The sequence below is a fragment of the Brassica oleracea genome, chromosome C8 (genome assembly GCF_000695525.1).
Source record: "Brassica oleracea var. oleracea cultivar TO1000 chromosome C8, BOL, whole genome shotgun sequence".
NCBI classification, from domain to species: domain Eukaryota; kingdom Viridiplantae; phylum Streptophyta; class Magnoliopsida; order Brassicales; family Brassicaceae; genus Brassica; species Brassica oleracea.
Window position 1 is genome coordinate 6,278,774 of NC_027755.1, and position 18,311 is coordinate 6,297,084.

General features: G+C 43.8%; 1 protein-coding gene and 1 pseudogene across 1 annotated transcript; both read left to right on the forward strand.

Annotated features, from left to right (window-relative positions):
* Nucleotides 1-946: 946 nt before the first annotated feature.
* LOC106308545 lies at nt 947-1,620 on the forward strand. The gene is made up of 2 exons (XM_013745701.1): nt 947-1,436; nt 1,505-1,620. The coding sequence occupies exons 1-2, from the start codon at nt 947-949 to the stop codon at nt 1,618-1,620; spliced, it is 606 nt and encodes a 201-aa protein (XP_013601155.1).
* A 7,770-nt stretch (nt 1,621-9,390) lies between these two features.
* On the forward strand, nt 9,391-13,505 carry LOC106308546 (annotated as a pseudogene).
* The last annotated feature ends 4,806 nt before the right edge of the window (nt 13,506-18,311 follow it).

The window sequence follows — 18,311 nt, forward strand, 5'->3', positions numbered from 1 at the left end:
CGAAAACGGAACAGCCAACGTCGAGCTTCCCAAGCCTAGGCAGAACAACGCCAAGAGCTGGAGCAAGAACAAAGAGAAGAAAGCTCATAAAAATCAAGACAAGGCCGGAGCCCGACACAAACGCGCAGAAGATGATAAACCAGAGGAGCAGAACGAAGACGAGGGCGAAGCACAAATCGAAGAAGAACAACCTCGTAACCGTCGACGTGTCCAAGTCATCCTCGCACGACCGAGTTCTTCCTCAGACGAAGAAGAGGACAACAAAGTCCGCGACTCGCACGAACACTCCAACAAGCGACCAAGTGAGAACGGAGTACCGGAAGAGTCGAGTGATTTGAGAAACAAGCTTAGGCGTAAATCGCATACAACCGACCGCATGCACAAATCTAAGGACGATCTTCGCTCAATAATCGAAGAGTCCAAGGCTAAAAGAGTCGAAGACTCCAGTGTTTGACCCCACCTCAAGCCACGAGTCGTCGACCTGCGCGATCAGCTCAACTCGAAATCAGAAGACCTCAGGATCAAGCTCAACCGACCTAAATGTTAAGACTTACGACGAAAGCTGGAGGTGACGAAAGCCAAGAACGGTGACGGACACGAACCTATTGTCGAGGTCTCGTCTAACGACCTAAGGGTCCATCTACAAAACATGCGGGTCGAGCGCGCTCCCTTCTTAAACGTGATTATGGGAGGCTCGCCACCTTGCGGCGACTCGGTTGGGTCAGTCAAGGACCATTGACGACAGGCAGTAACCTCAAAGAAATGGCCATCGAAACCTGAGAATGATCCCTCGATCACTTTCTCATCTGACGATGCCATCGGCGTTCACCTACCTCATAACGACCCCCTACTCGTCGAAGTAGGAATCGCGAAGTTGGACGTCGCCAAAGTTCTAGTTGATACTGGCAGTTCGGTTGATCTGATCTTTCGCGATACACTCGATAAGATGGGAGTCAATTTGCGCGATATGAAACCGCCGTCTCACTCCCTCACCGGATTCAACGGAGCTTCCGAGACGATGATCGGAATGATCAAGCTCCCAGTCTACGCTTGTGGAGTAACACGCACAGTCAAGTTTTCTGTTATCCAAACAAAGGCTCCATATAACGCAATCCTCGGGACCCCCTGGTTACATTCGATGAAGGCAATATCATCGATGGATCATCAGTGCGTGAAGTTCCCAGGACCGAACGGTCAAGTGCAGACACTTCGCGGGGACCAGGAGGCGGCACGTGATCTACTGATTGCAACGGTGAAGATGCAACAATCGACTCCTCGAATCAACGCAATAGCAAAGCAAATCCAACCTCAAAAAGATGAGATTCTAGAAGTCGCGATCGACGACTCAGACCAAAGCAAAGTAGTCCGAGTCGGCGCTTTCCTCTCCGAAGAAATGCAACGCGCGATGATCAACTTTCTGAAACGAACGCATCAACGTTCGCTTGGGCGACGTCAGATATGAGGGGAATAAATCCTGCCATAACCTCCCATGAGTTGAATGTAGATCCAAGCATCAAGCCTGTTCGCCAAAAGAGACATAAGCTTGGCCCCGAACGAAGCAAGGCCGTCAACGAAGAAGTCGAGCGACTCCTCGCAGCCGGTTCAATCGCCGAAGTATGATACCCGGAGTGGTTGGCAAACCCGATCGTTGTCAAGAAGAAGAACGGAAAGTGGCGCGTCTGCGTCGACTTTACCGATCTAAACAAGGCATGGCCCAAAGACAGCTACCCACTTCCACATATCGATCGACTGGTCGAGTCGACCGCTGGAAACAAGCTGTTGACTTTCATGGACGCCTTCTCAGGATACAATCAAATCATGATGCACCCAGACAATCGAGAGAAGACAACGTTCATCACCGATAGAGGGATGTACTGTTACAAAGTGATGCCATTCGGCCTTAAGAACGCCGGTGCGACTTACCAACGACTCGTCAATCGATTGTTCGCCGACAAATTGCGGAACACGATGGAGGTCTACATCGACGACATGCTGGTTAAGTCACTCCGCGCGGCGGACCATCTAAATCATCTAAAAGAATGCTTCAAAACGCTGAATGAGTACGGAATGAAACTCAACCCGACAAAATGCACCTTCGGCGTCACTTCAGGCGAGTTCTTGGGATACATTGTCACCCAGCGAGGGATCGAGGCGAATCCTATCCATACTTGATCTCCCAAGTCCAAAGAACAGTAGAGAAGTTCAGCGACACACGGGAAGGATTGCAGAATTGAACCGCTTCATCTCAAGGTCCACAGATAAATGCCTCCCCTTTTACGAGCTACTGCACGGAAATAAACATTTCGTCTGGGACGAGAAGTGCGAAGAGGCGTTCGGACAGCTCAAACAGTATCTTACGACTCCTCCCGTGTTATTTAAACCCGAAGCCGGTGATACACTTTCTCTCTATATTGCAGTATCTTCTACCGCGGTCAGCAGCGTCCTCATCCGAGAAGATCGAGGAGAGCAGAAGCCCATATTCTACACGAGCAAACAAATGACCGACCCAGAAACTAGATACCCCACCCTCGAGAAAATGGCTCTTGCTGTCATCACGTCAGCAAGGAAGCTGCGTCCTTACTTCCAATCGCACACGATCGAAGTACTGACGAATCAAACACTCCGCACAGTAATGCAGAACACTAACCAGTCCGGACGATTATCGAAGTGGGCTATCGAGCTCAGCGAGCACAACATTGTGTTCAAAAGTCGAACAACAGCAAAATACCAAGTCCTTGCTGACTTCCTGATCGAGCTCGCGCCAGAGTTGGAGCAAGACCTAATCCTTCCAAGTCAAAATTGGATACTCCACATCGACGGATCGTCCACGAACGATCAGGAGCAAGAGTCCAACTGTAGTCCCCAACAGGCGAGCTAATTAGACATTCATTCAGTTTCGGCTTCACCGCTTCAAACAATGAAGCAGTATACGAGTCGTTGATCGCAGGACTATGACTCGCTAAGGCAGTCAAAGCAAAATGCCTCAGTGCATACTGCGACTCACAACTCGTTACCAGTCAGTTTAGCTTCGACTACGATGCTCGCAATGAACGAATGGACGCGTACCTTAAAGTCGTTCAAACACTCGCTAAAGACTTCGAATTCTTCGAACTAACCAAAGTCCCCAGAGGAGAGAACGTATGCGCCGACGCCCTCGCTGACTTGGGTAGCAGGCTGCGCAATCAGGTGAAACGGACCATTCCCATCCACAAGATAGACAAACCAAGCATCGAACTATCGCCTAGCAAAGTGACCGTCGTAGCACCCATAACCGAAGCCATCCCCATGGACGAAGACCCCGCAGCGGAACAAACTGAAGCTGCCGACTGGAGGACAGAATTCATCAACTATCTGGTTGATGGAAAGCTACCTTCCGAGAAATGGATTACGAGACGACTCAAGACACGGAGCGCCCACTTCGTCGTCTTGGATGGAGAGCTCCATCGATGGACCGCAACTAAAGTACTCTTGAAATGCATCAACAGCGAAAAAACACATCTTGTCATGGCCAAAACGCATGAAGGAGCTGCAGGAAATCACTCGGGAGGTCGAGCACTCGCTCTAAAAGTCAAAAGCCTCGGCTTTTACTGGCCAAAGATGAACGCGGATTGCAAAGCATACAACAAGATCATAATCGACAGGTTAAAGAAACGCCTCGACTTGAAAAAAGGATGGTGGGCCGATGAAATCGATGGTGTTCTCTGGTCGCATAGAACGACTCCTCGAGGAGCAACAAAATCAACTCCTTTCTCAATAGCCCACGGAGTCGAAGCTATGGCCCCCGCCGAAGTGAACGTAACCAGTCTACATCGGTCAAAAATGCCGCAGAACGTCGAGCTTAACAGCAACATGCTGCTAGATGCTTTGGACGCTATCGAAGAACGACGCGACCAAGCCTTGCTCCGCATCCAAAACTTTCAGCATCAGATCGAGAGCTACTACAACAAGAAGGTCAAGTCTTGACCTCTCGAACTGGGTGATATCGTACTCTGCAAAGTGTTCGAAAACACTAAGGAGCTGAACGCAGGCAAGCTTGGAACTAACTAGGAAGGACCGTACAAGATCGCCCAAGTCATTAAACCAGGAGTCTACCGACTCGAAATGTCAACTGGCAAACCTGTTCCCAGAGCATGGAACTCCATGCATCTCCGAAGATACTACTCTTGATAACGTATCTAGAGCAACTGCAAGTTTTGCTCGATCAAACCTCAAAACAAACGAGTGAATGAAAACCAGTCACTTTCACTCGCAAAAAAAAAAAAAAAAACAAGTGAATGCGCATCCACTGTCACTTTTGCTCACCAAAACGGAACTACGAATGGCTTGTTCCTCCCCCGGAGGTACGTAGGCAGCCTTAACCGGTCCAGCTATAACCAAAAAATCAAAACAAATTCTCTCAACGAGGGGGAGCGTAAATCGTTTTGGCGATGCTTACGCACGACCACGACCTTGTCTCTCGGACTAACGTACTAGCACTCGCACCCACTAACGAACATGTCCTGATCAGACACATGCTCGGGGGACTTCCGGTCGTATCACGGTCCCAGCCAATACGATAGAGACAACGGCTTTCAACCGTCTTATGATCCTTTGAATTCAGGTTTGGCCAACCCAATATTCTAGGATCACTTTGAGACCGATTGAGAACCGCTGTCGCTCAAAAAACAAACGATTTTCTTCGAAGTCGAAAATTTAAACTTTTCGATGACTCGAACTGACGGCATAAATAATCGAGATTCGGTAAACCGAATGATCGACCCTTCGGTTTACCTCGATATACTGACGGATCGCCGAGACAAAATCGTTAGAATCTAAAGTCCGAAACGAAATTCAGCGACTCATTGAAAATCCATTGGCATTTCCAAGTCCAGGAAACCTCGTTTCACGACTAAAGCAAGCTTTGGCTAAAAATTTTAAGTCTGAAAACGACCAACATAGAATGCCTCGCAGGGCTTTATCTGAAGTTCGAAGTTACAACAACAAATGCCTCGCAGGGCTAAAAACAGAAAGCTAAAAGAAACAACAACAACACATAAAGTCAGTCTTCAGCGCGATCAAAGTCTTCTACGACGACTCGAGCTCCAAACTGATCACAGGCACTGCCAGTCCCATCTGTTATCGGATCAGACGGGTTCTCAACTTCGTCGACATTGCCTTGCTCCTTGCTCGAAGACCCCCCAAAATTCCCCTCGGTTCGTTGTGGTTTGCTCTCACGAACCTGTTCATCAGGCTTCTCCCCTCCGGACTTCTCCCCGCCGTCTTCTACAGCTGAAGAATCGGAGAGTTCGAGCAGATCCACGAGATTCGATCCCGCTCCACCTTCTCCCGGAGGAAGAGTCAGAGTCGCGTCGTTAACTCCGAGTGTTGGAGTCGACAGTTCTTCGTTCACCACGAGGTTGGACGCGACAGGAGCCGGGTCCGGAACAACTAGAGCAATCATCGATCCAGAAGCATCCTCAGTCCTTTCGACTCCGACGACGTCTCCTCGTTCTCGAACGGACAATTCCTCGAGGTCTCTCTCAGTCGGGTTGTTCGATCCCTCGATCGCATGATCACCCCAAGAACTCGTGGGTATTTGAAGAATGGCTGCAGTTCCAGCGTCGATCAGATTCGCGTTCGACCCATATGGATCAATCGCCGCCGAGACGTTCTCGTTAAGAAAAGGCGATGGGAGGTGAAGAGGAGATAAGCAGAGAAGCTCTTCCGGGATCCCGCCGATGGTCAAGCTATTGGCCTGTTCTTCAAACTCTTTCTCCCGATGGGAGGTGAAGAGGAGATAAGCAGAGAAGCTCTTCCGGGATCCCGCCGATGGTCAAGCTATTGGCCTGTTCTTCAAACTCTTTCTCCTGTTCGGCGAATAAGTCGATCGTCTCTTGCGGGATATCGATCCCACTCTCCTTGAGCGCTTCGAAGCATCTTTTCATCCCGAAAGCCTGGCTCTGCAGAGATCTCGCTGTCTCAAAGTCGCCGCGACGTCTCTCGAGGTCTCGAGTGATAAGCTGGTTGCATTTTGCGATCATGGTCATTTGAACGCGGACTCGCTCATGCGTCACCTCGTAACTACGAGAGTCCCGAAGCCGGTTGATTTCCTTCAGATGTCTTAGAGCCGTGGTAACCTTCTTGCTCTCCCAAGGAGCTTTCTCTTTCTCCAGAGCGGCTTTCTCCCATTTGAGGCCCTTAATCTTCTCACCGGCGGTCTTGAACTTGTCCTTCAGCTCCGAACTTCTCCTTAAACTTCTCCTTTTGAGCCCTCTTCTCTTCAAGTAGCCGAGTCTGCTCTGTTGAAGCCTTATCAATTGTCGCCTTAAATTCACTCGTTCTACGATTGAGAACAGCGTCCTTCACTCGCACGAGCTTGTCGGCTTGCTTCAGCTTGGAGATAGTTTCCTTGAGAGTCGTGTCGTACATCTCGACCACGAAATTCACGCTCCCGTCACTCTGCACAAACGAAAGAAAAGGTTAAAACTAGAAACAAAAAGAGAAGGGGCAAGACGAGGAAAGCAATCCTTACCAGAACCTTAGTCCTCGCTGCGTCGACATAGGCGTCTTTGAAGATGAGGCCTTAATCGGCGGCATGTCTTTTGCGCCACCCCGGATTTGCCGAACTAATTCAGCACATTCCATCGGAGCGTAAGCGAGCGGCGTGTCGCCATCGTACTTAAACTCCACGTGATCCGGGAACTTGACCGGACCCCTCTTCGAGGACGAGCCGCTACGCCTGACCGCCGAAGGCGCCGCTGGATAGATTTCTCGACGGAAGCAGGCACGCTTCCCTCACGAGATGATTGCTTCTTTCTCCCTAACGAAACGTTCGGAGACTCGTCCAACTCAGCGCTAGTTCGAGCCGCGACGTCACGGTTAGAGCTATCGAAAGCAACAAGCTCTCGACCTCCCACATCTTCGCTGGGCTCCGATCACTCCCCAACGGTCCTCTTCTTCTTCTTCTTCTTCTCTTTCTTCTTCCTCTTTGTTGGAGGCTCATCAGGTTCAGACCCAACAGGAGCCTCAACAGAAGCAGACGAACTGGGAGCAGACCTCTTCTTCTTATTGCGGTCAGTCACCAACGGCTCAGCGATCACTCGACGGCTCATCAGGTTCAGACCCAACAGGAGCCTCAACAGAAGCAGACGAACTGGGAGCAGACCTCTTCTTCTTATTGCCGCCAGTTGCCAACGGCTCAGCGATCCCTTGACCGGAAGACTCTTGCGCAAGTTCTTCCCTCGAAGATTCAACGTTAACCGGATCTGCGGTCATTGCTGGCGAGATTACAAGGGGCAGAGGCCCAGAAGAAGTCGTCCCGCCAGGAGTCGCATAAGGAGCTGCCTAACCATGAGTCGCGGAGGACGTCTTCTTCGCCCCGCCCAACTTCTTCTTGATTAGTGCACTTAGATCAGGAAGCTCTTTCATCAACCTAGCCGCGTTGATCGCCTTTTGCTCCGCACGAGTGAAAATAGAGATCCGCCGTTTGATCCCAGTAATTAACGGAGGAAGATCAGATCTCCAATCCCCTACGAAAAATCGATGAGTCGAAGTCTGAAAAGCGTCCTCACAAACGGACACAGAGCAAGAAATAAGTGTACAAACACACTAAGGAAACTTACTTCTCGAAATCCTATCAACGACTCGTCGGATCCTCTCGACAGTAATATCCTTCCAATTTACTTGAGCAAGTGATGCGACAGCTCGAGCGCTAGCTACAAAATCCTCAGGATAGGTGGATGTATCCGGATGTTCAACTGCAATCAAACACAAAACCATCAGGAGGAAACATAAGAACTGACGGCAAACTATCAACAACATTCTACCAATTCCATGACTCAATAAAAACCGAAAGGAGTCGCCGGGCGGCTCCTCGAAGGCGAAATTTTCTGATTTAACGTAAAAATAGAAGCGATGCCAGTTGTTCGTCCTGTTTGGAAGGTCGACGATCACGTTGTAGTTAGGCCTCATATGGATCGAATACAGTCCATCTCCCATCGACTTAGGATATGTCAGCTCCTCGAAAGTTCGCACGCTCATCGACACATCGATCTCCGCCGCCACCACCACTAACGCTACCGAGAGACGAAACGAACCATTTAGGAATTGGCTTATCGCCGCGTCGCGACGTCTCGCATAGGACGTGACGAGTCTAAGAATCGGAAACCAAAGTCTAGTCTCGTTCTGAAAGTAGGACTCGTACACGCATTGAAATCCCACCGGAGGAGACCACGGTCTCTGAGTCTTCGTCGGAATCAGAAAAGTAACCCCGACTCCTCCACACGCTCTCAGCAGCATCTTCACACTGCTAGGGGTTGAACGCTCGACGTTCTCCCATGCTTGTCCCTCCACGACAGAGGAACGCATCGGCTCCGGCGCTAGCGCCGGAAGGTCCTCGAAGATGTTCCCAGGGTGATAGCAACATGGGACAAAGTCGGGAAGAGAAATTTCTCCCTCACTCGCTCCACCTTGACCGTCTCTCGCAATTAACGCGGTCATCTCCCTCTCCCCGCGAAGTTGACACGCCGCATCAGCGACAAGGACCCGCTAGGGCGTGTCCATGTTTGCTGTGTCCATCATGGCATTGCGATGAATCGTCTCGAAATCAGAAGAAGAATTTGACTCGATGACTCGCGGAGGACTCGATTCAGACCCCCTCGCCACCGTCTTCCCTTTCTGTTCTCTGGAAAGCCTACCGCCCGACGACATTCAGGAAATCTAAGGACTAAGAAGCTAGAGAGAGAAGCAGAGAGAAAGAGAGAGAAAGTACATGTGGGTTCAATGAGAGGCGAGAGGGGTATTTATAAGGAGAGACTGCGCACCCGAGGCGTCATCGTTAGACCTAGATGGGCCTATGTAGGCCCATTTAGGCGCGTGAAGTTCACCGTGTCTCGCGACGGTTTGACTTCTCGAGGTAAACCGGAACCGGTTTAGACCAAATCCAGCGATCGCAACCAAAGCCAAAGGAAACCGCCGGTTCGAACCAATCCAATGAAACCGCGAGTCACAAGCAAGCGAGTCGCCCGTGTAGTCGAGGAGTCGAGCGGGATCGCGAGTCCAGAACAATTATCTTGTAAACCCTACTTCCAAATTCGCTGAGTCGGCTACGCTACTCACCAGCGAACTGGGGGGACTTACTGTTGGGTATGGGCCTGGCCCTCCCAAAATGCCCACATGATAATTGTCCTGACACATGATCAAAACAGGTGAGCTCGGCTCGTCGACTCGCGAACCAGTAGTAGGCTCGACTTCAGACTACTTTCAGCCGACATAGCGAATGACCGTAAGTCATCGGCTCGACGACTCGGTTCAGCGGCCCGACATCTCGGCCCAATCGTCGAGAAAGCCCGTTAGGTCAAGGCGAATTAGGTCAACAGGAGACCGTCTATAAAAGGAAGAGAAGGGGCAACGATGAGGGGATCCGCAAATTACTACACTCACTTTCGGCTAGATCTAGGGTTTCATATCTTATCATCTCCCGACTTGTACGGTTCGACAAACTAGCTTTCGCCGGACTAATTCCTATCACTCTCTTTTCCCCTTTTGTAACTCCGTTTCGACTCCTTGATCTAATAAAACATGTCTCTGTCTTGACCCACCGACGAGAACTCATTCTTTCTCTTTACTGGTTTATCGACAGTGTCGGTTCAAACACATATGTAACTGTTTGCCTCGCCGGTGCCACCGTAGCCCGTATCCGTGTTATTTCAAATTCCCAAAATCCTGTCTGGAGCGAGCATTTTAAAATTCCATTGGCACATCCAGTCTCTCAAATTGAGTTCTATGTAAAGGATAACGATGTATTCGGAGCAGATCTGATCGGAATCGCAACAGTCTCTACTGCTAAAATTAAACTGGGTGAGACGATCAACGGATGGTTCCCCATCATTGGCTCGCCGAAACCAGATTCTGCTGTTCGATTGGAAATGAGATTTGTACCGTATGAAAAGAACCCTCTTTATAATCATGGGATTACATCAACAGGAGTGGCTAATTGTTATTTTCCAGTGAGGACTGGTGGGCACGTCACTTTGTACCAAGACGCTCACGTGCACGACAACATGCCCGAAATTGAGTTAGAAGATGGAGTTCTGTACCAGCACGAGCGATGCTGGGAAGACATATGCCACTCAATTTTGGAGGCTCACCACATGGTCTACGTTATTGGTTGGTCGATTTTCCACAAAGTGAAGTTGGTGAGGGATCAGTCGCGGACACTACCCAATGGCGGGGATCTCAGTCTCGGTGATCTGTTAAAGTATAAATCACAAGAAGGTGTCAGGGTGCTGTTGTTGGTATGGGATGATAGAACTTCTCACAGCAAATTTTTCATTAACACGGTAACAAATCTGTTTAAGCATTCGATTAGATATCTATAGATTACATTGTTTTGTTATAAATTTTAAGTCTTTGATTCTGAGAATTTGCTTCTTACTTATTATAGACGGGAGTAATGCAAACGCATGATGAAGAAACTCGGAAATTCTTCAGGCGCTCTTCAGTTACGTGTGTGCTATCGCCCCGTTATGCTAGTAGTAAGCTTAGCATTATCAAGCAGCAGGTATGCTTTTTGTTGTGTTTGTATTACTACTTTTCTTGTTTTTTTTTCCCTTTCTTCTAAAGAACTTTGTAACAGTGATGCATAACTGTGCATTTTACCTAAGTTATATATTTCATGATGATGATCCTGCAGTATTTTAATGGCATATGGACTAGGTTGTGGGCACTGTCTTTTCGCATCATCAAAAATGTGTAATTGTCGATACACAAGCATCCGGTAACAACAGAAAGATAGCTGCTTTTATTGGAGGACTTGATCTGTGTGATGGTCGATATGACACCTGAACATAGACTTTTCAAGGGTTTAGACACGGTCTTCCAGGGTGATTACCACAATCCCACATTTTCAGTAGTTTTTTTATTTTCATTCTTCTAAACTATTTAAGTTCTAGTTCAAATATGATAATCTCCACACAAATCATGCATTGAGCATCTCCAACCTAGTTCTATAGTAACCTCTATAATAGTATTTAGGAGCAAATTTATTCCAAGTCATTTCTATTTATTCGTCTAAATTAAAAATTGTTATTTTCTCTAAATATAAAGAAACAAGTAGCATTCCTCTATTTTTTTATTTTATATTTCAAATTTACCATCTAAAAATATATTGAAATAAATCTCATCTTCGTTGTAGAAATTCTTCTAGTTTAAAAGAAAATATAACAAAATAAGTAGAGATAGTGTTACATTTAAGAATTTCTACATGTTTTAAGAAAAGAACTTCCACAAATGCTACATGCATATTCCACAAAGGTTACATGCATTGTTCTTAAATAAAATAACCACAAAACTTTTTTAAAAGAAAACTACAACGAACTAAGCAGAGCTGGTCTAGAGGTATTTGAAGGAGAAAAATACAATACGGTATCCGCAGTTCGATTCCGCTTGGCCACTGGAGATTGACATGATCGGAACGCCGAGGTCCTTCAGATTAGTCGGCTCCACTGTAGTCCTCAGATTAGTCGGCCCACTATGTGGGATCATAAACTGTGGTTAATCAAAAAAAACTACAACATTTATATTTTCACTTTAGTCTATATTTAGCTCGCACAAAAAAGTCTATATTTAGCATCTAACTTTAAACTGTTTTTTTTTTTTTTCTAATCTCCTACATTTCGTTTTAGTGCATAATAACCCCCAAGTAGCACCAAAACCCCCCTAATATTAAAAGTACTTAGATCACCGAAACTTTTCCAAATTTAGCATACAATTTGACATTTTTTATATGTGCACAAATTCGGATGGAAGGGAGGAACCAAAGCACCTAGGCAACCGTGGCATGATCTTCACTGCAAAATTGAAGGGCCAGCAGCTTACGATATACTCATAAACTTTGAGCAACGTTGGAAAAAAGCTACAAAATGGTCTGAGATTGGACAAAAATTCAAGAGGGTGACTCGCTGGCACGATGATTCTCTGATAAAACTGGAACGAATCTCGTTGATTTTAAGCCTGTCTACAGCAGTTTCAACAAATGATACTTTATGGGTCTCTAAGGACGATAATAAGCAAAACTGGCATGTTCAGGTAAGTTAAGGTATTTACGTTACCACTTATCAATTGGTTGTTGAAGTCTTTGTGGCAAAACATTATAATATTTGTCTATGAATTCGACTAACATGCTCTCTCGTAGGTAGATTTGGATATCTATATGAATAACTTTGTTTTTTATTCACTACAGGTCTTCAGGTCTATTGACTCAGGATCACTGAAAGGATTTCCTAAGGATGTTCATAAAGCTCACGCACAGGTCCTGGCATAAGAAAAAACCCAATATTATTATCATTTTCTTCTGTGCAAGACTGCTGTGTTAATCAAACTATTTTACTAAAAAGTTTTGCGTTACAATTATTAATAGAATCTAGTGTGTGCTAAGAATCTTGTGATTGAGAAGAGTATACAAACAGCTTACATCCAAGCTATCAGATCTGCACAACACTTTATATATATCGAGAATCAATATTTTATTGGATCATCATTTGTATGGCCGAATTACAAAGAAGCAGGTCTTTGAACACACTCGACTTGGTTAATATATAACAGATACCATTATTTTTAATTTTGTATAACTGTTTATATGCCTTTGTAGGTGCTGATAATCTAGTTCCCATAGAACTTGCACTGAAGATTGCCACCAAGATAAGGGCAAGAGAAAGATTTGCAGTATACATAGTGATTCCAATGTGGCCTGAAGGAGATCCTTCTTCGGCGCCTGTACAAGAAATTCTCTACTGGCAGGTATTTCAAAAATCATCTGAAATAGGATATCGTTTTTTTCTGTGATTTATGAAGAAAGAATATAATCTCTTTCATGAAAACATTGAGGGAACGTCTGTCTTTTCCGTGTGTATGCGTTTCCATGTTCTAGTGATTATAGTTCTAACGATTTTGTCTACGGGTTATTTATTACCTCTTATTCTTGCGCTCATGTAGGGGCAAACAATGCAAATGATGTATGAGATCATAGCACGGGAAATAAAGCACATGGACCTTGAGAATGTTAACCCTCAAGACTATCTCAACTTTTATTGTTTAGGTAACCGTGAGGAGCTGCCATCTGATCAAAATTGTGTATCAAGCAGCGGCGAAATGGTATCATTGCATCTTAGCAATTCCGTAGTTTGTTCAATATGAGGAATATCATAGTGTGTATTGATCAGGTCCCAGCATCTCAAAAATGGGGAAGGTTTATGATATATGTACACGCGAAGGGAATGGTAGTTGATGACGAGTATGTGTTATTAGGCTCTGCAAATATCAACCAGAGATCAATTGCAGGATCGCGAGACACAGAGATAGCAATGGGAGCCTACCAAAACCACCAAACATGGAGCCATAGGAGTAAACACCCTCGTGGCCAGGTTTATGGTTACAGGATGTCGTTGTGGGCAGAGCCAGTAGCGGTCCTGACTTGCTATTTGGCAAAAAAAGGCTGCAGTTACTGTAGGCATAGATCGAGCTCATGACCTTGGGGAATATAGCTTTATTTTTTTACCACTAGACTAAAGAGATATTCAACAAATTGGGGCCGAAAATAATCTATATTGTTCAAAGGCCGGAAGCCCATGCTTCTACAGCTTCCTATCAGGGCCGGGGCAGAGCATATGGGAAAGATAGATGATATATTCAAAGAACCTGAAACCTTAGAATGTGTGAAGAGAGTTAATATGATAAGTGAAGATAACTGGAAGAAATACACAGATGACAGTTTCGTTCCTTTACAAGGACATCTTCTTAAGTACCCACTCTCCGTTGATCACACTTGAAAAGTAATCCCTTTGTCTGGTTTCAATTCGTTCCCTGACGTTGGAGGTAAAATTCTTGGTACACGAAGATTGCTCTCACCACATAACTCAACTAGAACATTGGCTTGTTACATATACATTTGTGCAAAGCCTATTATTTGTTCACTATATACAAAATTTGGGACGTTACTTTCTTTTCGTTTATCAGCATGAAGGTTTATAATTGTAATCAAAATCTCGAAAACTTACTAATGTAAACCCTGCTTTGAAAGAAAGTACTCCAAAAGTTGCATGTTTATTTCATGCAATTTTAGTTTAAATGAAACATTACTGAGGGCTGTTTTTGGTCCGATCAACAAAAATATCAATCATATAATCATAACACTGCAAGAATAATTCCCTACGAGAACTTGCAAAATACAAGTCGTCGAGACTTGTTGGAAATCCGTGAGGAATTCTCGACGGATTTCCTATAAACACCCATATATCAGGAGTATTCCAACGAATTCCGACAAAAATATATCTGTTAAGTAGCCAATGTCTTATGTTTTGGAAGACAATCTAACAAGACAATCTAACAGTGAGTGAGGGATATGATCTCTCGTTTTGCTTTATTTTCGTCTTCGTCAACGGCTTCGGGGTTTGAGCTATTTCAGAGAAATCAACGTTGTTTCTTCGAGATTCTTCAGAAGAAGTATATCAGTGAGGGTTGTGTACTCGATTTCCTTTGCTTCCTTTACCGAAAAGGAATCTAGGGTTTCTCCGCGATTTTGAGGTGACCAAGTTTTAGATGTCAAAAGATTTTTCGGAAAACATTTTTGGTTGAACTCCTTGTCGCGTTGTGATCTATCCCGCTCAATAAAGAGAAGATTTTTATGGGGTTTGGTTGAATTTATCGTTTTTCTTTCTGCGAGTGATATCACGGTCTTGTTAGCGATGATTGAAATCATTTCTGATTAGGCATTTGTTGAATTTGAGTAAGAAGACTCTAAGTCCCCTTCTTTTAGGGAAGAACTGTGTGAGCGGAAACTCGCAAAAAAAATATATTTGAAAAGTAACTTTTTGAAAAAACCGGAGTTTCCGCAATAATCACAATGAAATGCTGCCTACATGCGCCTTTCGAGGATCAAACCGAACAAAATACAATTTACAAAGGTGTGAACAAGAGATTTCACATGCTTTCACAAAGTTTGTCTTGTAAACTGATGCGATTAATTGAGAAAACTGCATAGAACTAAGTTTCCTAATGCTATCTGAAAGAAAAGAGATCCATAATTATAGAGAACGCTAGAGAAATTGATTTTCTGTAATAAACTAATTGACAGCAAAAAATCTTGGAAAAATGTTCTTGACTGTAGATCCCCGATTAAACGCCTATCACTACCTCGCAAAAATTATATGTAAATCTTACGGGCTGGTATGCTAACTGTTGGAGTCAAAATCTGTCATCTCGAAAATAACGGCCAAATTTACGATAAATTGACAAAGCAGCTCGCGATAGTTTTAACAACAATCCCGCATAAGCCGTGTCAACTTAAATAAGATAGAACAAAACTCGTATCTCTTTATGAAAAGGAAAAAAAGTAGTTTATGTCCAAAGTAGATTATCTGGAATGTTCTTCTGTAAGGTTTTTAACGAAACAAATGAGTTTTACGAAAAAACTTCCGTGAAACTAACTTCAAAAAGTTTGTAAAACAAATCAAAACAGATTTACTAAACAAAATTTCGTAAAAATAACTTCATAGAGCTTTTATGGAAATAGTTTGTAAGAACAATCAAATTCAGTTTTGGAAAACAGAGTGAGAACATACGAAGCCATCAACGGAGAATGGAAATGACGGGACAAGAGCCTAGAGTAGGCAGCATAGCCCGTTACCTCTCACCATTGTCTGTTCACTCATAGCATCACCTGTTCGCTCCTACCATCGCCCATTCACTGTCCACTCGTTCGATTCTCATATGAAATAGTCTTCGTTTCATCGCCAACAAAGTTCTCATTGAGATTTTGTGGAAAAAGAGAGAAATTCTTTATTTCCATAAAGATTTTGGCAAACCTGAGTAAAAAATTGGTTACTTAAACACCAATATGTTTTCGACGAATTCGGAGGAAATGATGACATTTTTGAAAAAGTCGTAAAAACGCGTAATTCGTAAAAGGTCTGAGAGGACCTAAAACACGAAACGGCTCGTAATGACTTAACATGTAAAGAATCCTAGTTTAATGACTGTTTGATTTACTTGTTGAGAAATGTGAAGACAAGCATAAATGGAAAGAGCAAGGAAAAGGGAAAACGAAGAAGAAAATAGAAAGAAGACCGATGTGAATCTTCGAGAAGATGAGCGAGACCTTGGAAATTCGAGCAAAGAATCCAGAGAAGAGATACTTAGACATTTTTGTTAGCTTTAGGAAATTTAGAACTTAGACTAGTGAACCTAGGACGTTTTTACGCTTTGTTATACATTTCTTTATTTTTGACGAATCTGTGTACGATCTCTTGTGCTATTGTTTCCGGTTTAGCCTCGATACCACGATGTGTGACTACGTAAGTCATGAAATTTTTGTAGCTCACCTCAAAGGAGAACTTGGAGGGACTGAGTTTCATGATGTACTTTCTCAGAGTTGAGAATGACTTCTGTAAATGGGTGATGTGCATTCCTCTTCTTCCAATGATTTAAAAAGCATATCGTCTATATAAACTTACATGGTATGGTTAATCTGTTATGCAAACATCATGTTTACTAGTGTATGATAGGTGGAGCCGGCATTCTTCAAGCTGAAAGTAATGACCTTATAACATTAGATGACCCCTGATGACATAAATTTTGTTTTCTATTTGTAGTATGGATTCATCAATACATCATTGTATCCAGAGAAAGCATTCATGAAGCTCATCAGTTGGTGTCATGTTGATGCATCGACCAGCTTATCAATGGGAGGCAGGGGATGGATCATTTGGTCAGGATTTACTTAGATCAGTGAATGATATTCACTCAAATTACCCTAAGGAGTGACTTTACTCTCTCAAATAAGAGGTTCAGTTGTACTACTTAGGGATCGAATTCATAGAGATTCTAGGATTACACAATAGATTTGTAGTTTTCGAAGTAAAGCTAGATAGAAATGTTTTAAACAGTAAATAGACTAAGGTTTGTTGAACAAGGACGTTGTTCGGTTGGTTGATTGAGGTTGTAAACAATTAAAGGTAAATAGCTAGATTCAGGTAAATTCTCAGGTATGGTAATTTGCTTATCTTGTTGTTTATCAGGGATTTAAGAATATTAATTGTTCTCGAACTTAAACATAAGTTATAATCTATCAAATCTCGTATGTATAGATTATCTAATGCTTAGACCTAGGAATCCAACTCTCGTAAGTAATTCCAAAGGGAGTGTCGGTCGATGCTTCCTATGGATTGTCGATCGATGTCTCGAATTGATTGTCGATTGATGTATCCTATGGAATGTTGATCGATACTAACTCTAGCCAGCTTTAGCGAATGGGTTTGATGTGTTCTCTAACCACCTAGACCAACTTTCGCATGCGTCTAGCTAATCAGATCATACTAGTTCTATTCAGGAAACATGCCAAGCTCTCACTTGCGCCGATTAATCCAAGATCTAAGTTTAGGGTTATCAATCCTAAGCATAGCAGTAAGAACAACTAGATGAAGAAATAATTAAATCATCCTAACAACAATATAAATTTAGCAAACCATAATTCAACCCTTGAAGAACCCTAAATCTAACAAAAGAACTACTCAAACATATTCATAAGAAGCATTATGATGGTCTGAATAATACTGCAATAGAATAATAATAAAAAGACAAAGTAGAGTAAAGAAACAAAGGGAGTTCAAGATCTTCCCTCTCTCAAGGTGTTCAGATCTCTCTCTCCAATCCTAAGCTTTCTCTCTCTAGAATAGTATGAAGCATAACTGATATCACTCAAATTACCCTAAAGAGTGAATTTACTCTCTCAAATAAAATGTTCAATTGCAATACTTAGGAATCGAATCCACAAGGAGCTAGGGAACCTAATGAATCTAATATGATTTGTTAAGTAAGGTGGTTTTAATGATTTAAATGGAAAGTTGCAGTTTTGTTGAGCAAGTAATTGCTCGATTGATTGGTTGAGGTTTTGGTGCTTAAAAGGAAATAACTAGACTAAGGGTTTTTATTCAGGAAACTTGAGATTATAATCCTACAGATGCCTAATGAGTTGCATGCATGATAATGTAAAACTCAACTACTAAATCAACAAGTCAAACAGCTCTCGCATGTCTGGACTTGTCTATTAACTAGATCTAATGGCCCAAAAAAATGTGTTCGATCAATAGCAGTGTCGATCGATGATCCTATAGGGATATCGATCGATACACCTTTCGCTCCGTCGATCGATTATTCAGTATTGATATTGATCGACGAACTTCTAGTTAAGCTTTATGCACGGGTTGAATGATGCTTACTAAGCTCACTAGATCAGCTCTCGCCTTACGCTTAGCAAGAAACTTAGCTCAGTTAGAATG

Coding starts and splice junctions, on each gene's coding strand:
- LOC106308545 (XM_013745701.1), top strand. CDS start 947: ATGGGAGTCAATTTGCGCGATATGAAACCGCCGTCTCACTCCCTCACC. Junction 1,437..1,504: donor TCTGAAACGAACGCATCAAC/GTTCGCTTGGGC, acceptor AGTTGAATGTAG/ATCCAAGCATCAAGCCTGTT.